General features: G+C 39.9%; 1 protein-coding gene across 8 annotated transcripts; it reads left to right on the top strand.

The window, feature by feature from the left end:
• Positions 1-99: 99 nt before the first annotated feature.
• On the top strand, positions 100-27958 carry sh3bgr (SH3 domain binding glutamate-rich protein). Of its 8 annotated transcripts, none has more exons than XM_088345201.1 (12): positions 100-324; positions 8961-9146; positions 9232-9312; positions 9782-9874; positions 11892-12020; positions 14800-14826; positions 19740-19763; positions 20071-20103; positions 24067-24093; positions 25530-25553; positions 25623-25671; positions 27447-27958. In XM_088345201.1, exons 1-11 carry the CDS (start codon positions 280-282, stop codon positions 25638-25640), a joined length of 687 nt encoding a protein of 228 aa, XP_088201327.1. In that variant the 5' UTR covers positions 100-279; the 3' UTR covers positions 25641-25671; positions 27447-27958. The 8 variants fall into 8 exon arrangements, with proteins under 8 accessions (XP_088201327.1, XP_088201330.1, XP_088201331.1 ...); XM_088345202.1 differs by having other exon boundaries at positions 102-324; positions 20071-20097; positions 24064-24093; XM_088345204.1 differs by lacking the exon at positions 19740-19763.
• Positions 27959-27988: the final 30 nt, after the last annotated feature.

Below are 27988 nucleotides of genomic sequence, written 5' to 3'. Positions count from 1 at the left end.
TTTGTGTCCTTGTATGTTCAGCAATGAGCATGGAGGCTCACTTTGCTGCCCTGCAGCCGACTGACAGCTCAAGTTGCCAATCGGGGCTTCTCTTTCGGGGACAAGTCACCAATCGTTCGGTGATGGAGCCCCGCTGACTAAAATAACCTCACTCACACTGCGTGTTGGCTGCGCGCGCGTGTGCGCGTCCCCCTGCTACTTCTAATAATAGAGGGAGGCCACCTTCCTCCTTTAAGAGCCTACTTGTTGCTTACTCTAAATACACAAAAAAGCAACATCATGGTCATCAAAGTGTTTCTCGCTACCTCGTCTGGCTCCACGGCGGTAAGTCGGTAACTTTTTCCCCGTCATTGTTGTAATTTCACTGCAGGGTTGTTTGTTTTCTTGCTGCTATCGCTCCAGAATGCAAAGCAACGCCAGTTGCCTTTCAAATATTTGGCACGGATCTTCGTTTGCGAACACGGTTGCAAGTCAAGCCTACTAAACTTAAGAAGTTATCATTCTGGATTGATATAAAATGTCCACATGAGTGAATGGATCATTTTGGGGGTACATTTCGGTCAGAGGGGTGAACAGCCCCACATTTCATGCACAGCACTATTGTGTTGTTCAACCCCCATCTCTGTTCACGGACCTGCTTTTGCACGAGTGGGGGAGAGAGAGCCTCAATAGGGTTTTCCAACAAGAAGTATTTTCCAACTTTTATCGTCCCAAGCCTCATACAATAAAGCATCACGCACAGTGGACACTAAACCAGTGTTTTTCAACCATTGGCAGTAGTATACCGTAGTAAATTTCCCCAAATTCATCTCATCTCATCTCATTAGCTACACCGCTTATCCTCAGTATGGTCGCGGGGGTGCTGGAGCTCATCCCAGCAATCATCCGGCAGTGGGCAGGGGACAGGGGACACCCTGAATTGGTTGCCAGCCAATCGCAGGGCACACAGGGACAGACAACTCGCTCGCTCATTCACACCTAGGGACAATTTGGACCGGCCAATCCACCTGAAATGCATGTCTTTGGAATGTGGGAGGCAACCGGAGTAGCCGGAGGAAACCCACGCAAGCACGGGGAGAACATACAAACTCCGCACAGGAAGTCTGGTAGCTGGATTTGAACCCACACCATTATTATCTTTGCAAAAAAGCATGCCGATGTTCACTATATTTCCTTTCTTCCTGTGATCACCTGAATAACATACCTGTCAACCTCCAGGGCTCCATGCCCTTACAAACTGTCGTATTTTCCCTTACAAAATAATCTTACACCATATTTTTTTTCAAACGTGTTTATTTATGTACTTTAACATGTTATATTGTACATGTGTTTCGTTATATCATATATATTTTTAATTAACATTTGGTTGTGAGATACTGAGTTGCTCGACATAAATGAGGTTTATCATCAAAAAAGTTCAAAAATTGAGTACCGTAAATTCCGGACTATAGAGCGCACCTGATTATAAGACTCACCCACCACATTTTGAGAGGTAAACCGATTTTGTACTAACACAAGCCGCATCTGTATATAAGCCGCATGCGCCCACATTTAAACATGTAACACAAACACAAAATTAACCCAAACCTGACTTCAAGTCCCGCGATTGAAACTAAATGTCCTTCATTAAAGTCCACAGTCCAAAACTCATAGCCGGCTAAATGAATGGAAAATGATACCGGTACTTAAGGTTTGATGCAGAACTGCAGAGTCCGGGTCCCGTTGAAAGTAATCCAAGGAAAAAAGTGTATATTTCCAAAGGTAAGGGTGGGAAAAATATATCAGATGAATACATTTACTGACGCAACTCCTTTTTCTTTAACCAACTTTTTACCCCCTCTTCTTTCCTTGTCTGTCCCTCACCTTTAGCGGTCCCCACTTAAACTCGGCACCCCGCGTTTGTTCCGCCCCTCATTTTTCGTTCACACGTGCAAAACATATCAGAATAAGTGTCTAAAATAAATACAAATAAATACATTGCAAAAATATACAGTTCCAAATACATATTATACATGGGTTACACATATTTACAAAGAAAGACGGTACACCGAGAGAGTTTTCAAAGCTTTAATAATAATAATATAGCTTTGACAGGGCAGTTAATGGTAGCAACACTCGAGCGCCACTGGCCCTTAGAAAAATTACATAAATTGGCCGCATCACTGAATAAGCCGCAGGGTTGAAAGTTAGGGAAAAAAGTAGCGGCTTATAGTCCGGAATTTACGGTAGCTTGGACATTCACTGTAGAAGGAAAAAGTACATGCAAATATAATTAAGTAGAATAATACATTTTCTTATTCAAATTATGAATTCATTTTCTGCATTAAATTATTGTTGGTAATATACTGATTCAAGGGATAACCACAAACCTGTCTTTTTTCATTTTCTCCTTTTGTACTTCCTTTTTTTTCTTAACTTCTTTATACAACATAATCATTTGTAATACAATGCATCAAAGCAAATAAGCCGTTTGAGAGCCGGCTCTCTTTAATGAGTTGAGCCGAAAAAGCCGGTTCTCTAAAAAGAGACGGACTTCCTTTCACTACACAACTACCACAAGAAATCCGATGTTTTTTTTAAAACCACATGTATTTCAAATTTACTCAATCAACCCCGCCTGTTGTTTTCAGATCAGAATGACTTGCGAACTCGTTTGACTTGATCGATTTGCCGTTTCGTAATAGTCGGTGTATACCGGAAGGTACCCATAATTGACAAATTTGCGTTTTTCTGTACAGATTTTCTTGTACGTCGTACACGTCTTTAATTGCATAATAAACTTACTTTGTACGGCAAAAACGTGCAGGTTGACAAGTACGGAAATTTCCCAATATTAACTTTGCAAAAAAGTATGCCGATGTTCACTATCTTTTCCTTCTTCCTGTGATCACCTGAGTAACCAACATTGATTCATATCTGCAGTAGAAAGCAATAGATTACTCTTTGTTTTTACTTTTGACATACTAATTATCTGCTGATGAAGTAAAAGAGGGGACTGTATTTTGTTTGATTAGGCTGTTGTTGGAATTATTACTTTATCAATACACACTTATATTAGTAATCTGACTCCAATTTCTGACCTTACCCAAATGCCACTCATCCAACAATTCGCACGCTCGTTCTGCAATAGAAAGGTATCAGGAAGCCGGCATTTCACACACGAGTGGATTTATTCCTAACACAAATCTAATACAAACAACTGGGTCTCGAGTCCCTCTTAATACAATCTCTGGTCCCAACAGCAGGCGCACCCCCCCATCCGAGTAGCCCAGCATTAATTTATACTAAACAAAAAACATCCTAGCATAATTCTGTTAAGATTGCACTGAAAATAATAAGGATCTTGGAGGGTTTGGCAACTGTGCTGGAGAGCATGTGGAGAGGTAGATGTTGACCACATGCACATATTTTGGTTTTGTCAAAGAAAACAAGACTATCCATCCATCCATTATCTGCACTGCTTATCCTCAGTAGGGTCATGGGGGTGCTGGAGCCCATCCCAGCTATCTTTGGGCAGTGGGCAGGGGACACCCTGAACTGGTTGCCAGCCAGTCGCAGGGCACACAGGGACAGACAATTCGCTCACTCAGTCACACCTATGGACAATTTGGACCGGCCAATTAACCTGACATGCATGTTTTTGGAATGTGTGAGGAAACCAGAGTGCCCGGAGGAAACCCACAAAAGCACGGGGAGAACATGCAAACTCCACACAGGAGGTTCGATCTCATGACCTCAGAACTGTGGCGCACATGCGCTAACCACTGTCCCGCCGTGCTGCCAATACAAGACTAATGGAAGAAATTATGGTACCCTTAAAAGAAAATTGTGGGATTAGGATACCAAAACAGAAATATAGCAGAAAAAGTTAAAAAGAAAAAAATCTGGTATTATTATAATAATAATAATAATAATAATAATAATAATAATAATAATAATAATAATAATAATAATAATAATAATAATAATAATAATAATAATAATAATAAGAATAAGAATAAGAATAAGAATAAGAATAAGAATCATAATAATAAAAAAAAAAATACATTGTATTTCGAAGCGCCTTTCGGGACCCCTAAGGTCGCTGTACATATGAGTAGGACACAGCAATAAACAAAGAGTAAAATAAGCAAGTAATACATAGCCAATAAAACACATTAGAGATAAAAGGGGCGGTGTGTGAGACAGCTAGTCAAGAAGAGCAAGTCTGAAGAGGTGAGTTTTGAGTCCGGATTTGAAAGTGGACAGGGTCGCAGAATTTCAGAGGTCAGGTGGCAAAGAGTTCCAGAGCTGTGGGGCAGAGCGGCTGAAAGCTCTGCTCCCCATGGAGCTGAGGCGGGAAGGGGTTATAGTGAGATGGACGGAGGAAGATGATTTGAGGGTGCGGGATGGCGTGGCAATGTGAAGGAGGTCAGAGAGGTAGGGAGGGGCAAGGTTATGAATGGCCATATAGGTGTAGAGCGGGATTTTGTAGTTGATTCTATGGTATAAACAAGAGCTCCTCACCAAGGGGCAGTGGGTGTGTACTGTGGAGGAAATATTTGTAATGGAAAGGACATTTGGAATAAGAATACAGGCGACCCAATTCAAGGAAAAATGGATAAAATGGATGGACTGGGCTTTGAAAATGACTTGGTCGTGGTTGATATTCCCAAACACTAGAAAGTTTTGTTGTCTTTTGTTTGTCTGTTAACAAAAAAAAAACATAATTCAAAGAAAAAAAATTGCCTTGGAAAAAACAAATGATTTAAAGGAAATATCTTGAACATAACTGCTGATTTTATTATTTTATTGGTTCTCAAAAGAGAAAAGTTGAAACGTACCTAATTACTGTCATAATTTTTTGGCTATTTTAAGTATTTTTCTTATAGTAGCTGATTACTTTTTCTTTAAAAACTTTTGTTACACAAATTATCGGCTCATCACGTGGTACAAGGAATTAATGACTGATTTTGTTTGATGTTTAAGAATTATAAAAAAAATATGTAAAACATAATTAAAAATATTAGTCATAATTTGACTTATGTTAATTATTATTTTTTTTAGAAAAAAACTGAAAAAGCTAGAATTTAGCTGTAAGTTTCTTTGTTCTTTGGGCAGATATTTTTTGCTCATTTTAAACGGGAAATATGTAATTATATTTATTTTTTTCTAAATATTTTAATGATCGAATTTTTTTTTTTTTATGATATGATTTGTTAATTCTTTAGTTTGGAATTAGCGTTTACATTTAATTCCCTGCTCTCATTTAGAATAACCACTTAATTGGAGTCAGCTTCATTGATCAAAACATTCCAAATGGGATGTGTGCGTTAAAGGGACACTGAATAACATTTGACCACAAACCGAAATACAAGTGCTACAAAGCACAAGTCATGTTTATTTGTATAGCCCTTAATCACAAAGAGTCTCAAAGGGCTGCACAGACCACATCTTATTGCAACCCACCTACTATTATGACACCATCCCCTGATCTAAAACCTACATGAGGGCAAGGAAAAACTAAAAAACCTCAACACGAGGAAAATGAAGAAACCTTGAGAAGGGACTGCACATGAGGTAATCCCTTTTTCAGGATGACCAGGCTGCAACGGAATGACAATAACAAACAATACACAGATATTGTCAACATGAAATATAGCTCATTCATAAACTTAGGAATAAGAGTGAGTTTTAAGCCTAGATTTAAACATTTCCACTGAGGTTGCAGACCGAATCTCAGGGGGAAGAGCTAGCACAGTACTGGGGCCTGAATAGAGAACGCTCTCAAACTTGCGGACCTCTTCTTGGCTCTTGGGATCACTAGAAGACCCCCTATGTTACCCCGACCGGAACCTAGGGGGAAATTAAATCTAAAAGATATGAGGGAGTAAGTCCATGCAAGACTTTGTATAATACAGGTTAGCTAGAATCAGGGTAATGTGATCAAACGTTGTTGTCTTACTTAAAAGCCTAGCTGCAGCATTTTGTACGAGCTGAAGGCTCTTGATTTTGGACTTTGTGGGACCGGAGAGTAGTGTATTACAGTAATCTAGACGGGAGGTAACAAACGCATGAATTATAATCTCCGCATCCGACTGAGACAGCATAGGGCGAATTTTAGCAATGTTGCAAAGATGAAAAAAAGCTGTTCAAGTAATATTCTTAACGTGTGTTTGAAAGGACAGATTGGGGTCAAATATGACACCTATATTTTTAACTGAGTCACTCTGGGTGATATTACATTTGTCAATGTTTAGAGCAGTTTTTGATAACAAGTCACGGCATTTAGATGGACCAATAACGAACATTTCGGTCTTTTCAGAGGTAAGGCGCGAGAAGTTGAGTGACATACATTCTTTCAACTCAGTGAGGCAGGCCTCCAAATTTCCACAGTTTAGTGTGTGAGATTCCTCCATCGGAAGATATAGTTGAGTGTTATCTGCGTAGTAATGGAAACGAATATTATACTTGCAAATAATATCACATGATGGAAGCATGTAAATTGTGAAAAGGAGGGGGCCAAGTACTGAACCCTGTGGAACACCACAGGTAACACTAAAGGGCTAAGATGTCATTTCATCCTTTTTTAACACAGTACGTCCTATCTGAGAGGTAGGATCGGAACCTTAAGAGGACGGTTCCTGAGAGACAAATCCATTTTTCCAACCGTTCTAGTAAGATATTATGGTCCATAGTGTCAAAGGCAGCACTAAGGTCCAGCAGCAGCAAGAGTGATGAAGCGCCGGAATCCATTGCCAGTAGAAGATCATCGGTTACCTTAATCAGGGCTGTCTCAGTAGTGTGGTTAGCCCTGAATCCTGATTGGATAGATTCAAAAAGATTGTTCTCAGATATAAAATCATTCAGCTGCTGTGCCACAATTTATGGAGACTCAAAGTGTCCAAACCCAATTTTTCTTCTCATTTATTTGCCCATCCTTTCGCAGTTTTTTGTTTTTGGGGTTACCAGTAGCAGCAAGATGTCAGACAATCATATCAGTTCCCTGTAGTTCAGCCTGCTAGTAGTTTAAAAATGTTTATTTGTTAATTACTATTCAAATTATTATTGTTTTTTTAAATATTTGAAGTTTTTTTTAAATCATTAGGAGGTGCAAGATACATATTAATTATTATTGTTGGTTTTTTTCAAGAAAAATAACATGAAAATGTAGTAAAACTTGATAAAACTATACAAAAAAAACTATAAGTAAAAAATATGTGGTCAAATTTAAAAATATTTAACAGAAAAAAACAACCGAAACCTGTATTATCTCCTCCACAGTGACCTCAAATAATCAGAAAAACGTTATACTATACTGTTAATTTAGGCAAAATAATTTAAGATTTAATTAAAAAAAAATATTAAACTGGTGATTGGAATTATTTGTTAAACATTTTTGACATAGTGATTCTGACGCAGGTGTCATGATTACTCATTACACTCACCTGTGCCCGCTCGTTTGGCGCCAGCTGCTGCCAGTTACCTGATTGGTTCCCCGTCCTAAGCTCAGACCTTCCACTCGCCTATTGTCAGTCCGTCTGCAAACCTGTTTTCACAAGGCAAGCATTTTTGACTTTGACTCCCGTCGGCCCCGTTTTGTCACCCGTTTTCCGCTCGTCTGTTCCTGATTTCCCCGTTTGTCTCCTGCTACGACCCGTTTTTTGACCACAACCTCGTTATGATCTCCCGTCCCGGTTAACAACCCGTTTTTGACCCCGACCACGTTCTGATCTCCCGTCCCGGCTAACGACCTATTTTTCTGTCTAACTACGCTACGATCTCCCGCGTTCAGCGAGCACCGGATCATGGGCGCTGACTTCGTCCGATGGAGCGACGCAAACCACCTGCACCTGAACACCACCAAGACCAGGGAGATGGTGGTGGACTTCAGGAGAACTAGAACTCACCTGGTTCCTGTAACCATCAAAGGAGAATGTGTAGAAATGCTTCCAGACCTACAAATACCTGGGTGTGCAGCTGGACAACAAACTGGACTGGACTGCCAACACAGAAGCTCTATGTAGGAAAGGCCAAAGCTGACTTTACTTCCTCAGAAGGCTGGCCTCCTTCAAAATCTGCAAAAAGCTCCTGAAAATATTCTATGAGACAGTTGTGGCAAGCGCCTTCTTCTATGCGGCAGCGTGTTGGGGAGGCGGCGTCAAGAAGAAGGATGCCTCTCGTCTCAATAAACTGGCGAGGAAAGCAAGTTCTGTTGTGGGCACAGAGCTGGACAGCCTGACAACAGTAGCTGAGAGACGGGCACTGGAAAAGTTGCGGTCAATCATGGACAATCCATCGCATCCACTACGCAGCATTATCTCCAGACAGAAGAGCAGCTTCAGCGACAGACTGCTGTCACTGTCTTGTACTACGGACAAACTGAAGAGATCTTTTCTTCCTCATGCCATGAGGCTCTTTAACTCTACCCGGCAGAGTAAAAGCCCACATTAAACTACACCCCCTACATTGCATATTATCAAATTTTATTGCAATATGTATTCTATGTAGCACTATTTAGATATTCTATATAACACGCTTCAGTGGGCATTTGCACGTCACACTGGGTATTTGTATATTGTATTCTTTTTGCTTTATTATTGTATTGTTCTCAGCTCAGGGATGCTGCTGGAAATGTGAATTTCCCTGCGGGGATGAATAAAGTATCTATCTATCTATCTATCTATCTATCTATCTACTTTCCTCTATAATTCAATAAACTTGTGAGTAACGTTACGCATTTGGGTCCTCCTTCTGTTCTAGTCTTGACAGCAGGTTAAGAAACACTATACTAAACAACACAAATGCACACAGTAAGTGGAAAAACTAAAGTTTTGTAAAAAGTATTTAATATTCTTCCTGTCTCTGTATTTCGCTACCATTGATAAATGTACAAAACCCAAACCCGCTTTTTTTTACAAATTGCAAAGACATTTTCAGCTGTTTTCTGCTGTTTTCAGCCATGTTCCTTGTAATTCCAGATCAAGAAGAAGCAACAAGATGTGGTGGGCTTCTTGGAAGCGTTGAAGGTGGACTACACGCAGCTGGACATCGCCTGCAATGAGGAGAACCGCAAATGGATGAGGCAGAACGTACCTGAGGAGAAGAAGCCCTCCAATGGCATCCCGTTGCCCCCTCAGATCTTCAATGAAGAAAGCTACTGCGGGGTGAGAGCAAAAAAGCAACCAGGTTTATATTTCATGCACACGATGGAATATTGTTGCGCAAGAGTAAATGGGTGCTTTTGTTCAGGACTATGAGACATTCTTTGACGCCAAGGAAGACAACTCGGTTTTTGCCTTCCTGGGGTTGGCACCACCGCCTGGATCCAAGGTCGAGATTTTTATTTCTTCATTGTTTTCGTTCCTTCTCTCAGAAACGTTGTCATTCTTAAAATTCTCCTTTTCTTTAAATATTAAGCAACAGCATTACCCCTTGTAAGACCCCAAATTGTAAAATCCAAACATTTTTATTCTTTCCAAAAATTAGTAGAAATACAATGTAAAGCAATGTTTTGGCAACGGGCAGTCCCAAAAGGAGCGTTTAAGTACTCCACAAGCAATCAGTCCAATGCGCCTCAGCCGGTGTCAAGGGGCGGGGCCAGCTGGGCGCCATGACAACCGTGCAGGACATGACAGGGGATTAACCGAAGTCAATACCATTGGTGTAGCCAAAAATCACCATTCTCTTTGATGAATATAAAACTGTGGATATTGGGTTCCCATTTTAAAGAGGAAAAAAATGTACCAGGTTTGGCTTAACGGTTCATTTTTAAGATTTCAAAAATGTTCCCCGAACACAGGAAGCACTGCAGACTGACAAAGAAGAACCCATCCTGGAGAACGGCACCCACACAGAAGAAAACCACGAAGAGGGAACCCAGGATGACTCAATAGTAACGTTTTCTCGATGTTTTTTTTGTGTCACGTCTTGTCATCTTCATCACACTGACTTTTCTTCAAGCGCGCTCTTCGTGTCTCCGCACTAACTCCATATTTCATTCTATTCTGTGGATGAGATGTTTGAGATGTTTTGAACGTCGCAAGGTCTAAATGCACTGTGCTCACGATGATGCACGTCAACTTTTTGGCATTGCTGCAAGTTGGCGAAGAATGGAATGACATGCACGGATATCACAAAACGGGTGGAAAGTATTTTAAAACAAAAACTTTTTTCATTTTTTTACTAGCTGACCATCTACTCACTTGATTTTCTTCAATTCATGTTTTTCTTTTTCAGTAGGTACTAAAGCAGGGGTGGGCAAACTTCCGCCAGCGGGCCACATACAGCCAGTGTTCCCTCTAAGCTGCGCGTGTGCGCAATTGTGCACAAGAAAATCTGGCCAGCGCACAAAAATGAGGGCTCAAAATTACTAATTAAGAAGCGACCTAAGTCAAAGTTACAGTGCATGAAGGTAAAAATACACGGGTTCCCCTGACGTAGTGTCCTAAATGCGGTATTTTGAAGTCGAGTCGAAGTAGAACGAAGTTGAGTAAAGTTAGTAGAGAACCGGCTTTTTTGGCTCGGCTCACTTAAAGGAAACGGCTCTTTCGGGTCCTAAACGGCTCTTCAGGTTGTTTTTTGCTTCTTTAATCCCAACATGACCAAATATTATGTAAAATTATGCACAACATGACTTAAAGGAAGGGGGGAACAGAACAAAAGAGAAAAAAATACAAAATGAAAAAGTAGTGAAAAGCTGAGGAAAAAAAGAAACAAAAGGAAGAGAAAAAAAGAAGGAACATTTTTGAAAAAAAGCCAGAAAAAAAGAAAAGAAAGAAATGTAGGAAAAAAGTAAATAGAGAACAAAAAGAAAAAATAACAAAAAAGTAGAAAAAAACACAGAAAAAAGAAGAAAAAGTTTGTGTTGCATTCAAATAATTTCCAATTATATCATGTGAATCTTGTTGCCAACATTGTACTTCCACTAAAAATTGTGATTCAGTACAGTTCTTTATCTTACAACCGACTAAATAATCCCCCCAAAATTTTAATATTATGCGACAAAATATATCAGGAAATAAAAAGAAATGGATATCTTGTGAAAGAATTGTAAGAACAAATGAGGTTTGTAGGCCGTACAAACTTTGCAATAGTACATGAATCAATTCATTCAAAAGGGAAAAATAATTTTGCATTGCCGGAAACTCAGCAAAATGTAACTTGATGTCAAGTTTTGGACATGTTTGATAATTCATTATCTTGCCACACTTGGGATTATGGTTGCTCACGGTAGAGGGAGAGGGTGTCAAGGACGAAAAACAGGTCGATAGCTGGGACAGGAGAGCAAAAACGTGGTCGGGATCAAAAACGGGTCGTAAGCCGGGACGGGAGATCAGACTTGGTCGGGATCAAAAACAGGTCGTAGCCGGAGACAAACGGGGAGATCAGGAACGCACAGGTGGAAAAACGGGTGCAAAAACGGGACAGGCGGGAGTCAGGGTCAAAATGCTTGCCTTGCAACAACAGAGGTTTGCTGACGGACAGACATTCGGAGAGTGACAGGACTGGGCTTAAAAAGGGACAGGGAACCAATCAGGTAGCTCGCAGCTGTTGGCGCCAAATGAGCAGGCACAGGTGATACTAATCAGTAATCATGACAGCGACAATATAAGGATAACTAAATCGGCCTGCTTTATCTTTTTCCCTCATGTATTGTCGAGGTATCGGATATGAGACTGTATCGCTAAATACAAAAAATAAAGATATATTTTTTTACTCCTGGCCCTATTAGCAATCGTTTTACCCCATGCGGCCCACCACTCAGTTTGCCCACCCTTGTACTAAAGACTTGTTCTAAATTTCCAGAATGTCTTCAGATGCCTTGTGTGTGTCACTCACGTTGAATTTATTCCAGAAAATCCCAACCAATTTACCCTGATCAGCAGTTTTTTTGTCACCTAAAAAAAAAGGAAATCCCAGAAGTAGATCGTAATGGGGATGCCCATGGAGACGAGGATGAGCCTGAAGAGGGCGCAGGTTGCGAGGGGGAAGATGAAACCGCAGCGACAGGAGAAGAAGAAGAAGAAACAGAAGACACAGTAAACGATAACTTCTAACATTATTTTCCTTTTCAGCCAAACATTCCAAAGTTTTCATTTTCAGTATTTGCAAATTGCTTTTAACCTCGATCTGTTTCTCTTGAATTAGCTGTGTCCGTCTTTCCTGGTTCCTGTCTACTTTTATTGATTGTCGTTATTTTTTGCTATCGCTAATCTACAAACTTTTTTGCTTTTATAGTCAGAGTGCTGGGATATTTAATTGTTTTGCTTTTTCTCCTAAATGTTTAACTCAGGAAAGAAAGAGAGGGAGGGAGAAAGAGAGAAATAGAAAAAAAGGGGGAAAGCGAAAGAAAGATGGAACAAGGAAGTGAACAAGAGTGAGCGATAATGAGAAAGAGAGAGAAAAAAGAAAGAGAAAGAAATATGGACAAATGAGGGAGAAAGAAGGAAAAAGAGTGATATTAACAAAGGAAAAAAAAAGAAAGTAAGAGAAAGACACAGGGAGAGAGAAAAAGAAAATGAGACAAAGAGAGCAAAATATAAAAAGGAAGAGAAAAGAGTGAGGGGGAGAGAGACCGAGAGAAAGAGAGAAATACAAAAAAGGGGGAATGTGAAAGAAAGAAAGATGGAACAAGAAAAAGAACAAGAGATTGAGAAAGAGAAAGAAAAAAAGAAAGAGAAAGAAATATGGACAAATGAGAGCAAAAGAAGGAAAAATAAAGAGTGAAATTAACAAAGGAAATAAAAAGAAAGTAAGAGAAAGACAAAGGGAGAGAGAAAAAAAGAAAATGAGACAGAGAGCAAAATATAAAAAGGAAGAGAAAAGAGTGAGGGGGAGAGAGACCCAGAGAAAGAGAGAAATACAAAAAAGGGGGAATGTGAAAGAAAGAAAGATGGAACAAGAAAAAGAACAAGAGATTGAGAAAGAGAAAGAAAAAAAGAAAGAGAAAGAAATATGGACAAATGAGAGCAAAAGAAGGAAAAATAAAGAGTGAAATTAACAAAGGAAAAAAAAGAAAGTAAGAGAAAGACAAAGGGAGAGAGAAAAAAAGAAAATAAAGAGCAAAATATAAAAAGGAAAAGAAAAGAGTGAGTGGGAGAGACCGAGAGAAAGAGAGAAATACAAAAAAGGGGGAAAGTGAAAGAAAGAAAGATGGAACAAGAAAGGGAACAAGAGATTGAGAAAGAGAGAGAAAAAAAGAAAGAGAAAAAAATATGGACAAATGAGAGAGAAAGAAGGAAAAATGAAGAGTGAAATTAACAAAGGATATAAAAAGAAAGTAAGAGAAAGACAGAGGGAGAGAGAAAAAGAAAATGAGACAAAGAGAGCAAAATATAAAAAGGAAGAGAAAAGAGTGAGGGGGAGAGACTGAGAGAAAGAGAGGAGTGAGGGACAGAGATGAAAGAGATATAGAGAAAAAGAGTGAACAAGGATAAATAAATAAAGAGACAAAGGAAGATAGAGAGAAAATGAAAGACAAATAAAGCATAAGAAAAACAAAGAGAAAGGGAGAGAAAATGAAAGCTGATGAGAAAGAAAGTGGGGAAAAAGAAAGGAAGAGATAGAGAGAAAGAGAGAAAGGGACATAAAACTATAGAAAGAAGGAAAGACAGATAGAAAGACTAAGAGAAAGAGATAAAATAATCCAGCTACAATTTCTTTGGGGGTGGCACCTAACTTGGCGACCCCAAGTGGACACATTTGAAACGGCATCTCATTTTTCTCTTGCGCTTCTCTAAGTTGCCTGGCGGGCCAGATTTAATCTTTTGGTGGGCCTGATCCGGCCCGCAGGCCACCCGCCTGACACCCCTGCCTTAACCGTTGACCCCCCGAGAAATCCCTGAAAAAAAAACAAATATCCTTACCAAACCATCTCATTTCATCAATATAAATGTGCTTTCCGTGATTTTATTGCAGGGGTGTCAAACTCATTTTACCTCGGGGGCCACAGGATAGAACAAACATTCTTTCGGGGGCCGGACTAGAATATTAGAGAGAAACAAAAAGGGAGAAAGAAAAAGAGAGAAAGAAATAAGACAAAGTGAAGGAGAGAAAAAGAGAGAGGGTGGCACAATGAAAGGGAGAAAGGGAGAAAGAGAGAGAAGAGAGAGGGAGAGAGAATGTGAGAAACAAAAGAGATATAAAGACAAATAGTGAGAGAGGGGGAAGAAAGAGAGAGAACGAATGATATCCAAAGATAAATAGAAAGAGAGAAAGAGGGAAGGAGAGAAAAGAGAGGGAGAGAAAGAATGATATCCAAAGATAAATTAAAAGAGAGAAAGAGGGAAGGAGAGAAAAGAGAGGGAGAGAAAGAATGATATCCAAAGATAAATAGAAAGAGAGAAAGAGGGAAGGAGAGAAAAGAGAGGGAGAGAAAGAGAATGGGAGAAGGAGAGAAGGAGAGAAGGGGAAAGCAGGAGAGAGCGAAAGAGAGAAAAGGAAAAATGCAATAGAGAGCAAAAGAAGGTAAAAAGACACAGAGAGAGAAAGAGACAAAGAGAAACAAAGAAAAAGAGACACAGAAAGTGAAAGAGAGAGTGACACAGAGTGAGAGAAAAAGGGAGGAAAAGAGAGAGGGAGAGAGAAAGAAATAGATTCAAGTACACCGTCTTTGTGAGACGCACCTGGCTTTTGCAACATCAAGTGGACATATTTAGACCTGCAGCTCGTTTTTCTCATTCGCTTCTCTGAGCGTTGTCTCACGGGCCGGATTCAATCCCTTAACGGGCCTGATCTGGCCCCCGGGCCCAAGTTTGACACCCCTGTTTTATTGTGTCAGCCATTTTCTCTAAAACCATTTCATCTTTCTCTTAACAGGCGCATGCAGAAGAAGATGAAGAACAGGTACGTTTTCGTCCCTTTAAATATTCCTGGAACATAATTTACCTTTTTTATACGTTTTTTGGAGTCCCTTATTACAATTCTTATTCACATTTTTTGAGAGTTTTTGTTAGTATACTACAGAAATACTACTACAAAAATACTGCAAAAATACAACTACCGAAATACTAGTTGAGAAATACTACAACTATACAGCAGAAATACTACTATGGTAAAACTGCAAAAAACTAGAGAACTACTACAAAATAAATATTGCAACAGCAATTCTACAAAAATACCACAGTAATAGTACTACATAAATAATACTTCAATTATTTTAGAAGTATTATTTATATTCATTGCAGCCTTGTCATCCTGGAAGGGGGATGACCTCATGTGCGGTTCCTCCTCAACTTTTCTTTATTTTCCTCATGTTGAGGTTTTTGAGCTTTCCCTTGCCCTCATGTATGTTATAGATCGGGGGATGGTGTAATAATAGTCTGAGACCACAGCTATAGAAATAAACATGACTTGAGTAGTTACCATGAATGCCCTCATCAAGTAATAGCCTCAATCGCTCAACCTTATAGTCATTTCCCACTGATTGTACAAAATTCAAATATAAAATAGAACACTACTTTAAATTGATGTACCGTATTTTCCGCACTATAGGCCGCACCCCCAAAAAATAGTTTTTGGTCCTATATCTTCCATAGATAAGGCGCACTGGATTATAAGGCGCTACAATGGGAACGTCGACAAAACAGTCAGATGGTTCAGTCAAACTGATTACCCCCTTAACATTCCCAAAGCTTGCAAAAAAGCAAATACGGTGTCCGTACGATGTCACTCAAATGCATCGTTCCAAATATCATTCGGAAGGTTAAAGTCTTGGGATTCAAGAAATGCCAACCATTCCTTAGTTTCTATTTTCTTTTACGCTCGCAACTTTACTGAGCATATGACAATAAACACTTGGAATTGAGTTTAATTCACTCAACTCATCACAGAAACATCTAGATCACTCTGAAACAAGATACTGGGAAAATATATAGCCGGAGTAGCTCACCGAAGTCGTTGCGTTCAATAATAATGTGCAACCATGGTCCTCTTATATCCGTGAGTGTAGTAAATCCAGGAGAGTAAAATATTTACAAATACAGACTAATGAAACATGTTTCTTTATGGCGTACTTTAGCAAGCTTGCTATTCAGTCATCTTTTTCGGCCAATTTGTTTTGGCCCTCTAGCGTATCCGAGGCTCCGAATAACTTCAGCCAATAGCGATCGATTTAACAAATGATTGACACGTCTTTTTCGGCCAATTGCAGGGTTTGTTTTGGCCCTCTAGCCAATCCGAGGCTCCGATTAACTTCAGCCAATAGCGATCGATTTAACAAATGATTGACACGTCTTTCTCGGCCATTTTTCAGGGTTTGTTTTGGCCCTTTAGCGTATCCGAGGCTCCGAATAACTTCAGCCAATAGCGATCGATTTAACAAATGATTGACATGTCTTTTTCGGCCAATTGCAGGGTTTGTTTTGGCCCTCTAGCCAATCCGAGGCTCCGATTAACTTCAGCCAATAGCGATCGATTTAACAAATGATTGACACGTCTTTCTCGGCCATTTGCAGGGTTTGTTTTGGCCCTTTAGCGTATCCGAGGCTCCGAATAACTTCAGCCAATAGCGATCGATTTAACAAATGATTGACACATCTTTTTCGGCCAATTGCAGGGTTTGTTTTGGCCCTCTAGCCAATCCGAGGCTCCGAATAACTTTAGCCAATAGCGATCGATTTAACAAATGATTGACACGTCTTTTTCGGCCAATTGCAGGGTTTGTTTTGGCCCTCTAGCCAATCCGAGGCTCCGAATAACTTTAGCCAATAGCAATTGATTCAAATAATGATTGACACATTGGTTAGCCAATGAAACGCCGGTATATAAATCCCAGCATACACAGCGGACTACTTCGCCTTCGGGGGAAAATCTAGTCGGCGGCTGCTTGCCTTGCTTGCAAGACTTTGCGATTTAATATTGATCCATATATAAGGCGCACTGTATTATAAGGCGCATGGTCAGCTTCGGAAAAAAATTAAGACTTTTAGGTGAGCCTTATAGTGCGGAAAATACGGTATTCTCTATTTCTTCAAACCCGAAATACCGATGAGCAGAATGTAAACAGAGCAGAAGAAAGATGAGATTTGAATTCTGCTAAAATTACTTTTAAGATGTCTTATGTCAAATTTTGACTATTTTTTTCTACAACTTTTTGTGTGTCAACGAGGGAGAAAATTAGGTAAAGAATACTAAATTCCTCTTTGCCTATACCGTATTTTTCGCACTATAAGGCGCACCGAAAAGTCTTCCATTTTTTCAAAAGCTGACCATGCGCCTTATAATACGGTGCGCCTTGTATATTTATCAACAGGGTTGGGTAGGGTTACTTTACCTGGATTACTTTCAATTACTTTTGCATTACTCCAATACCAAATATGCTAATAAAAGACAAAAGAAACTAAATATGAGTAAAATTATGACTCACAACACGTGGTAAGCTTTCTCTCCTGGCTTTGATCTCTTTGATCCGACAGAAACAAAATGAAAATAAATCCAAACAGCTTGCCAACATCATTTTTGTCGTTCCATGTATTCCGTTACTCCCCAAGCCTGCACAAAATTTAGTAAATTTTATTCATATTTGGTATTGGAGTAATCCAAAAGTAATTGAAAGTAATCAAGTTAAAGTACCCCTACCCAACCCTGTTTATCAATGTTGAGTGGCAACAGGTCTGATTTATATTTGAATAGCTGATATATTATAAAAAGAAGATAAGACTTCTTTAGACTTCATTTTTTATTTTAGTACAGACGCTCCCCTACTTACGACCATTCGACTTAAGTAAAACGGTAGATACAAGGATTTTTTTCGGGATTTCAAAAAATATCCGGACTTTGCTGCAAGTTAGGGTTTGTATTGTGTGCACCTTTTTTCCGAGTACAGGACATTACTGTAGTGCTTATTTCCGCCACTACCGGAGTGTGGCGCTGTGAGAGCTCACCCAGCATCCACCCCGAAGAAGAAATCCGCTTCCTCTTCCTAGTTCGTGTGTAAACATAATATACTGTATCTCCAGCGGGCTAAGAACTTTGACATTTTTCTTGTTTAATATCTCGTGCATCCATTCAATATGGCTTGTGTAAAGTGTAAAGAACAGACGAGCGGTTTCATTTGAAATGAAAGTGTAATAAGAAAGCTTGATGCGGTTGAAAAAATGGTTGGATTGCTTTTTTTCGGCCACTTTCTACCACGGAGGAGGTACTCGCCTAACTCTTGAAGCTAATCTTCCAAAAGTAAGTTAAACTTTATCTTTATAGAGCATATTATTTTCTGAAATGTTTATTTTTTTAGTACAAATCAATACAGGTTACTTATACAAACCTTAAACATACAAAATATAGCACTGAAGCAACTTACGAACAAATTAAATTTACGTACGATCGACCGGAACGTATCCTGTTCGTAAGTAGGGCAGCGTCTGTATTTTTCATTCCTGGTGTTCACCGATAATTACCAATAATAAGGGGTTAAAAGCATAGTTTAGTTGCAAATGTTGTGGTTAAGAGAGACATCCACACACCACGTGAGTGCAATAGATTATCTGTAAGTAAAACAACATCTGTGTTTCCTCAAATGTTCTCTGGTTGATAAATGGTAGTCTGCAAATACAGCTACAATGGTTTGCTTAGGGAGTGGTGCCTAGCTTTGGCGACATCCAGGGAACATATTCAGTGTTTGATGTAATGCGGCTCATTTTTCTCTTGTGCTTCTTGTAGCATTATTTCGCAGGCCTGATATTTCATTATGTTTGACACTTCTTCTTTAAATTCCTATGCATACTATAACTGGCATGAAATGCTACATAGGGCTGTTGTAACCTTAATATTTTTTGCCCCTTCTTATCTTGTATACAGTGGGACCTCGCTACTTCGACGTTGGCGGCTTCAGAGCTTTGCGGTCTGTAATGGTTAAAAAAGATTAAATGGTTACATTTGTTTAAAGAAAATATTTTTTTTTTGAAGGGGCGTTGCTACTTTGCAGATTTTCACTTTTTTCCGGAATCCCCCTCGGCTGACGACCCTAGCACGGCGCGCCGTTCTCGTTTCCCACAGGTCCCCCCAGGTCCCCCCAGCTACCCCTTTCCCCTGCGGCCGCCCGTCCGTCGGCCGGAGCCATCGAGGGCCATGTAGCGCCATGTAGAGCCATTGCGGCCCCGGCCTCCGCGCCGAGCGCCCGACCCGCTCGGCTTGTCGCGGTGTCGTGCGTATCGCGCCCGAAAGTACCCGCGCCGCGGGTTAGGGGCTCGCTCGCGGAAGCGACCGAACGGCACCCGCGGTGCGCCGCAGGTATAAACCCTGTCGTGAATTTGTCTCCGATCGTCCCGGGCGGACGTAAAATCGCCCAGCTGTACGACTCTTAGCGGTGGATCACTCGGCTCTTGCGTCGATGAAGAAATAATGTCATTTGCAGCTGCGATTGACTGGCAACCAGTTCAGGGTGTCCCCTGCCCACTGCCCGAAGCTGGCTCGGATGGGCTCCAGCCCCCCCGCGACCCTAATAAGGATAAGCGGTGCAGATAATGAGATGAGATGAGATTTTTTTTGTAATTTTTTTTTTTTTTGAAGGGGCGTCGCTACTTCGCAGATTTTCACTTTTTGCGGGTGGTTTTGCTCCCCATTAACCGTCTAAAAAATAATAAAAAAAAAAATCTTTTTTTTTTTTTTTTCGCGGATTTATACTCATCGCGGATCGTTTTGGTCCCCATTAACCGAGATAACCGAGGTCCCACTGTATCTTTATTGACACGCACCTATTTCTTCCCCTCGACACTCGTTTTGTTTGGTCTCATGTCCATCTTTTGGTTTACTTGCCTCAGGAGGAAGAGGATTTGCGGTCGGAGGTAATCGCCCATCGCCTATCATCTCTTTCTACGCTACAGAATTCTTGCCGTCGAGATTTTTTTTTAGCTTTCACCTAACCATTCATCTTTATTCATCGCTTTACTTAACTCTTCATTTTTTTCCATATTTCACCCCCTCTTTTTTCCTTAGCATCGTCTTCTTCATTTCAGTCCCATTTGTGCCTCCTGACCACTTTGACTATCCCATGTTTTTTTTAATTACATTTTTAAAAATGGTTGATATGCCTGTGTCGCTCTTTTGCTCCCCAAAGTCTGCTAATCTGTTATCTGTTATTATTCCTTGTAGGAGGAGGAGGAGCTACAGCAGCTTGAGGTAGAAATTTGGCTTCCTTATTATTTTTTCACTTTCCTTCTTCTTCTTCTTCTTCACAGTAATGACTCCTTTGCTGTTTATCAGACATTCCTTTTATGTTTCTCTGCCCCTTGCTATCTTATTCAAAGGGATAGTGTGTATTTCTTAGCGCCTACTAGTGGTTAAAAAAAAACATCATTCAAAATTGTATTAAAAAAAGCAATATTGGTTTAAACAATTCGCAAAAATACACACTATCATTTTAAAAATGCATTTTAAAAATACTTAAAGGTCAAAAATTTAGCATTTATTTTACACAACACAGCGCGGCGGCGCAGTGGTTAGCGCATGTGCGGCACAGTTCATGTCTTGGGAACCTCCTGCGTGGGTTCAAATCCAGCTCCAGACTTCCTGTGTGGAGTTTGTATGTTCTCCCCGTGCTTGCGTGGGCACTCCGGTTTCCTCCCACATTCCATGCATATTAGGTGAATTGGCCGGTCCGAATTGTCCCTAAGTGTGAATGAGCGAGTGAGTTGTCTGTCCCCGTGTGCCCTGCGATTGGCTGGCAACCAGTTCAGGGTGTCCCCTGCCCACTGCCCGATGATTGCTGGGATGGGCTCCAGCACCCCCGCGACCCTACTGAGGACAAGCGGTGTAGCTAATGAGATGAGAGGAGACAATTCTCACTGAAAGAGGGCTGACATAATTGTCTGCCACCTTGCAGCTACGGGTACCCAAAAACCTCAAAAAGGCTCGGCGTAAAAATGAAAAATTAAATATGTTTTGGTCTCTGGTTTATTCTTCCTTGTGTTGCTATGAGTATTGCAAAACCTCAAAATGACTGGGTAAAATATTTTTGCTATTGGGTCACTTTGATGCCTTGCGATTGGCTGGCAACCAGTCCAGGGTGTCCCCTGCCCACTGCCCGATGATTGCTGGGATGGGCTCCAGCCTCCCCGCGACCCTACTGAGGATAAGCGGTGCAGCTGATGAGATGAGATGAGATGGGTCACTTTGAATCTCCATAGTTTTTTTTCTTCCTTTTGCTTTTTAGCACTCATTTACTACAGCATACAGCGATATCTAGTGGTCAAATTACACACACTGTCCCTTTAAACTTGTCATTCTGGCAAATTTTTCTAAAGCTATGAAATAATACAACAATACAACAATTAATCATTTATAAGCTACTGACTTCCTTACATCGGATTAATATTAAATTCAGCACTTGCATTATACAGTATAGTAATTTACGAATATTGTCTTCAAAATGAGTAATAGTAATAGTAATAGATTTTATTTGGGTCGACAAGTAAAACAGGGAATAATAAAACTTGATGAAACAGACAGTGACCATGACAGATGAAATTAACTAAAAAATACTTAAACCTAACCTTAAACCTCAACAAGACGCAGAGCATATACTAAAGTTTAAAATATTCATAAAACAGGATTTACACGGTAGTATTGGAATTGTTGTATTTGCTTAGTAAACAGATGGACATTTTAGGGATTTTTTAGCTTTAATTTTGAAAATCGGCGGGATTGAAAGAAATTATTCTTTACTGCAATCAGTAAACAAATTTGCACCTAGGTGTTGCTTGTGCTCTACCCGAAATCTTTTTTTCGCTGAAGGATGCTTGAATTTCCAACACTGATAAAAATTAAATTACGTTTTTACTTTGAGTTCTTTGAGTTCTGATATGAATTACTAATCCCAAGAAAATGTATTCAATGAACTAGGCCGATTGAAATACAACACACAATTTATTAACACAGAGAATTATTGATAGGGGTAAATAAAGGGGGGGCGGAAGGCGCTGGGGATTATGTGAGTTTTCGACCTCTGAAAGTTACTAGCACAAAAAGAAAGTTTCCAGCTATAATGCTAGTCAATTTGGGGATATTTTCTTGTACAAAAACAAAAAAAACGCTCATTCCCAAGAACCAGCGAACATGGTGTTAAATCTGAAACCGTCCACCTACTTGTTGAGATTTGGTCTCGTGCTCCGGATGGTCGCAAGGTATGGCCCACGTGCTGAACTCAAGACCACAGTGCAGGCCCGCATGACCGCGTCGCGCGGCTGGCGTGCAATGAGTCAGTCAGGTAGGAGAAAAAGAGAACGAGCTATTGATCTAGTCCTCTTTTTATATGGACCAGGGATGCTTGACCAGATCATGCCTCTTTGGGCGTGGTCTCAGATATCTGAGGCCACCAGGATCAGATGATGGTGTTTAAAGTTGCTAAACTTGTTAAAAAGTTCTGTACTTGAGAATGCCCATCCAATCGACATAATTACGTACGGTGAGAACATTATTTTATCAATACATTGCCTTGGATGCTATACATTCAAAATCTCATGTTTTTAGATTTCTTTATGGTACATGATTGATTGGTACGTTCAGGAACTGTCCAAAAGGAGACGCCGTTGTTCCATCTATTCCAAAGCGAGCCACCTGAAACAAAGAAGGTGGAAGTCATTTTTGTGCTGGGCTTATTTGCTCTACAACATATTCCAGAAATAAATGACACACCGAATCTAAACATTATTTTCTGTGCTATTTAATTAAAAAATTCTCAACTTAATTTTACATGATGATATTTCTTTGCTGAGAATATGGTAACACTTACTTGAGTACCATTACCAGTACTCTGTATCAGGCTGTTATTTGGCTTTATTTAAAAATAAAAGCATATTACAAATTGAAATTTGAGAGGGAAAAATTTCCATTCTGGAATTGATCATTCTTTAAAATTATTTTAGGGTTTTTATTTGGAAAATATATGCAAGAAACGTCTCACGGAAGTAGAGGTATTTGGTAGAAAAATAAGAAATGTTTAAACTATTTTACAATCAAATCGGGTTTAAAAAACAGCAACTTAAGGACGCAGTTATGTTTGCAATGAATTTCTAAGTACATATGCTGTCCTACTTACATTCGTAAGTTGAATTTGTTCGTAAGTTGCTTCGGTGCTATATTTTGGATGTTTAAGGTTTATATAATTATGTTTATTGCTTGTAAAAGTAACCTGTATTGTTTTGTACTAAAAAAATAAACATTTCATACAATAATATGCTCTACAAAGATAAATAAAGTTAAGTGTAACTTACTTTTGGAAGATGCGCTTCAAGAGGTCCTCAGTGGTAAGAAGTGGCCGAAAAAAAGCGATCCAACCATTTTGTCAACCGCATCAAGCTTTCTTATTCTACTTTCGTTTCAAAAGAAACGGCTCGCCTCTTCTTTGAACTTCACTCCAACCATATTGAAACGATGCACGAGATATTAAACAATAAAAATGTCAAGGTTCTTAGCGCGCTGGAGATAGTATAGACATAGTATAGACGGTATAGAATGTTTACACACAAACTAGGAAGAGAAAGTGGATTGTTTTTATTCCGGGTGGATGCTGGGTGACCTCTCACAGCGCCACATGCCGGTAGCGGAGGAAATAAGCACTACAATACTCGGAAAAAGGTGCACACAATACCAAATCTAACTTATAGCAATGTTTGGGTATTTTTCGACATCCCGAAAAAAATGTTCATATCTACCGTTTTGCGTGAGTCGAATGGTCGTAAGTAGGGGAGCGTCTGTCGACGGGATTGCTCTTAAAATGCTGTAGCTTTCCTCAGACATTCCATCTTCCTGCCTGGTCTTTTCCCACACTCCTGCTTTGCTTGGCTACTTTCCTCTGTGATATATTTTGCCTTTATCACTGTCATTCTTATTACAGGTTGGAGAAGGGCCAGTTATCTGAATTCGGATGCAGTATTTCAAGAATATACATGTTTACATTTGTGGTCATTTATTCCTCTTCCTGTTTCAGCGTGGATGCGGCATGACCTTGATTCATAAATACCTACAAGCATCATAACTATGTTTTGTATTTTATTCAGGATCATTTTGTCCCGTGCAACCTTTTTAACATGCACGTTTTTTCTGTTTGTGTTTCTTTCTACGCCACATTCGTTTTATCTCGCATAGGAAGAAGAAGAGGGTGACGTAGAAGAAGAGGTACTGCTGTATTTTTTCTTTTTTGGGTTGATGGTTGTTTAACACCACTGAAATAAATGTTGCATCTCTCATTCCTACCATTTGTGGATAAAGGGACATGTTTTTTCCTTTTACTCTGACTACATCTATGCGTTTAACGGTTTTGTTCATTCCTCAACCCTTTAACATTTGAACTCCCATAGAGTGAAGAATATAAGTATTTGAACACCCTGCTGTTTTGCTATTTCTCCCACTTAGAAGTCATGGAGGGGTCTGAGATTTTCGTCTTAGGTGCATGTCCACTGTGAGAGAGATAAACTAAAAAGAAAAATCCAGAAATCACAATGCAGGATTTTTTAACGATTTATTTGTGTGATACAGCTGCAAATAAGTTATGAACACCTGTGTATCATCTAGAATTCTGACCCTGAAAGACCAGTTAGTCCGCCCATTAGAAGTCCACCTACACTCCAGGTATCATCCTGAATCAGATGCACCTGTTTGAGGTCATTTGCTGCATAAAGACACCTGTCCACCCCATACAATCCATAAGACTTGAACTTGTAACTTGGCGAAGACCAAAGATCTGTCCAAAGACACCAGAGACACAATTGCACACCTCCACAGGACTGGAAAGGCCTTTGGAGCAATTGCCAAGTAGCTTGGTGAAAAAAGGTCCACTGTTGGAGCAATCATTAGAAAGTGGAAGAAGTTAAACATGACGGTCCCGAAGCAGATAGGCAGGAAAACCAAGGAGTGGCTCTGTAAGAAGCATATTAAAGTTCCAGCCAGTCTCCAGACCTGAACCCAATCGAAAATCCTTGGAGGGAGCTCAAACTCCGTGTTTCTCAGCGACAGCCCAGAAACCTGACTGATCTAGAGAAGATCTGTGTGAAGAAGTGGGCCAAGATCCCTTCTGCAGTTCGTGCAAACCTGGTGAAAGACTACAGGAAGCGTTTGACCTCTGTAATAGCAAACAACGGCTACTGTGCCAAATATAAACATTCATTCTCTCAGGTGTTCAAATACTTATTCGCAGCTATATCACACAAATAAATATTTAAAAAAAATCATGCATTGTGATTTCTGGATTTTTCTTTTTAGTTTATCCCTCTCAAGGTGGTCATGAACCTACGATGAAAACTTCAGACGCCTCCATGATTTCTAAATGGGAGAAATATCAAAATAGCAGGGTGTTCAAACACCTATTTTCTTCACTGTATATAGAATCATTAGCTATTCAGGAACTATATATATGGATGCCTTTTTTCCGAGCTGTACTTTCCTTTGAAAAAAAATGCCGAAAGTTTTATATTTTCTTCTGTGAATAGTCCGTAACCTGCAATGCCACACCTCCATATTGTGTTGGGACTTTTTTATAAATATTGAACAAATAATCCTTAACATGCAATCTCGTTACTATCCTCCAATTTATATTCTTTCTTTGTGTCCAACAGGGAGAAGACCTCGAAGAAACACAGGTAGGGACTGACTAATCAAAATTCAAACACACCCGCTATGTTTTCATCAGTAAAACTGTGTTTTAACAGGAAGAAGAGGCTGAATAAATGAAACACTGACCCCCCCCTCATATTTAAGGTAAACGCAATATTCATTTTTGACCACTGGGTGGCAGTAGAGTTTAGATTATAGCCATCTGGTTGGGTGTACTGTATTCTCATGGCCCTGATGTGTTTCCATGGAATCTGCCGTGTTGCTTTTCTATCGATGACCTTATAGTTACTATTTATTATGTAATAGAGCTATTTTAAAAGATTGGTAAAAACAAGAGTTAGTTACACATGCAAATAAATAATAAATATTTACCGAATCCTGGGATAAACTGGTCATTTTATTCACAGTGAATTAAATAATCAAAAGAACTATTTTCGTAACTGAGGACGGTTAATAAATTCGATTTAAATAGGGGTCTGGATGTGGTTGGGCCGAATCAGGTTATTCTCAAGAAAATTCAACTGTTCTCAAATGTCTTTTTTTAACAGGACAGGACGGGACAGACAGGATAGATAATGAAACAGGATATCGAAAATAAACAGGACAAACAAGACGGGAACGAAAACTGCAGAGAATAATAAACAGGACAAAAATAGATGGGAACCAAACTGGAAACCGATATCAAACAGGACAGAAATAAACGGGAACAAATACCAACAGGAAAACAGGACCAAGTCAGAACCCACGGCTTGCGGGGCAGAGGTTCGTTGACGGACTGACCAAGTAAGAGAGAGCGCACTGAGCTTAAAAAGACGGAAAAAATAATCAAGAATTAATGTGAAAATAAATCGATCAGTAATACATGAATACATAATTTACGTGAACGTCACTAACATTAAAGAGACAGTGTGTATTTGACCAGTAGATGTCGCTGCGTTATCTTGTGCAACAGAAAACGAGTGCCATAAACCTCTTTTGCAGTATTTTGTGACGTTTTTACAAAACAACTCTGCTTGCACCTAGTTTTGAAACAGTTATTCATGGAAAAAAATGAAGGCCAAAATGACCCTATTCGATCTTAAGTAATTGCGGGAGAGAGACAGGTTTAAAAGTGTATATTTGTTGATATGGGACACATTATTCTTATATCGTAAACTTGATCAAATTGTCTAACGTCGCAGTGAAATACAATGCGCTGAAAATTTTGAATCTGTCTGGAGAGCGGTTTGGCGATTTTGCTGAAATTTGTCTTAAAATATACGGTATGGCTCCTTCTCTCAAAAAAAAGTCAGAATATTTTGCTGTAATGGTTAATTGGGTTAAAACCATTCCCGACCCCTGATATGTGTGTTGACCGTCTCCCTCCGGTATTCATTTTTTTTTTATGATCTGGTTTTGAGGTCAGAATTTGACGGCTGCCTATTGTTTTGTTTACATTAAACATTAAGTGCACTGTAACTAGTGTTAGAATTTGTCAGTTCGTGATTTGTAAATCAAAAGTATTGCTACCTTGCTGCAGCATTATTGAGCAAAAACACGCTTTGAGGATTATCTGTTGCCCATGGAAAGTAACAAAGTCTCAATTCTGGCTCCCATGAGCCGGCGTCGGTAACAATCCGACATAATCCCACTGCACAGCCGCATTTTTTCGGGTTGGGCTTTGCATTTGGGGCTGTTGTGACCCACTGAAGGAAAAACACAGGTTCCAGAAGAGCGAGCTTTGCAGAAATTGCGATCCCTCTCGAGCCCTGCAAGCCCCTGTCACAGTGCGTTAGCAGAAGCTGCCAAGTGAGATTGGGTCGCGCCCGCGGAGGAGTGGCCGGATTGGGTGGCACATTGGCAGAGCGGTGGCGGCTGCCTTCACCCTCAAATCCCACTGGGAAATGACTGACCTCCTTTTTGTTTTGCTGTTTGTCCAGCCTGAAGGATCCTCCTGTGACATCTGTCCCTGACCTCTGACCGTCGGCCACTTGGGCTCCTTCGGGCAACATCTGGACTCCTACCCCAAGGCAGCGCTTCACCCGCTTTGAAAAAAAGAAAAACAAAACACACTGGTCATGTGCTTGAAAATGCAAAGTGAAAATCATCATCCCCTTTTGTCTCTTTGACTGAAAAGACTGATTCATTTTTATATATTCCATTTAGAGATTTACTCTAGGACTGTCATGTGCAGGGTAGCTTAGTGCTCCAAATGTCTTTATTGTATTTTGCATGTTCTACATGTAAAGAAATCCAACTTGAATGATTCAAACACACAGCCCGCATAGAAACTATGAACTACAATTTCTATTGAACACAACCTGGAAGATTACAAACCAGTCCGTCCTTTGACAAAACTGCTGTCGAAACGATGCACTTTCTTAAAAGAAATATGTGACTAAAGCATGGCTGTGATGGAAAATGCAATAAAGTGAAAGTGGTTTTAAAAAGATCATGATTTGGTGGTTATATTTAGTACAAT

This window comes from Urocampus carinirostris, chromosome 10, assembly GCF_059441175.1.
Source record: "Urocampus carinirostris isolate Australia breed hairy pipefish chromosome 10, RoL_Ucar_1.0, whole genome shotgun sequence".
NCBI lineage: Eukaryota > Metazoa > Chordata > Actinopteri > Syngnathiformes > Syngnathidae > Urocampus > Urocampus carinirostris.
This window is presented reverse-complemented; position numbering and strand designations above follow the sequence as displayed.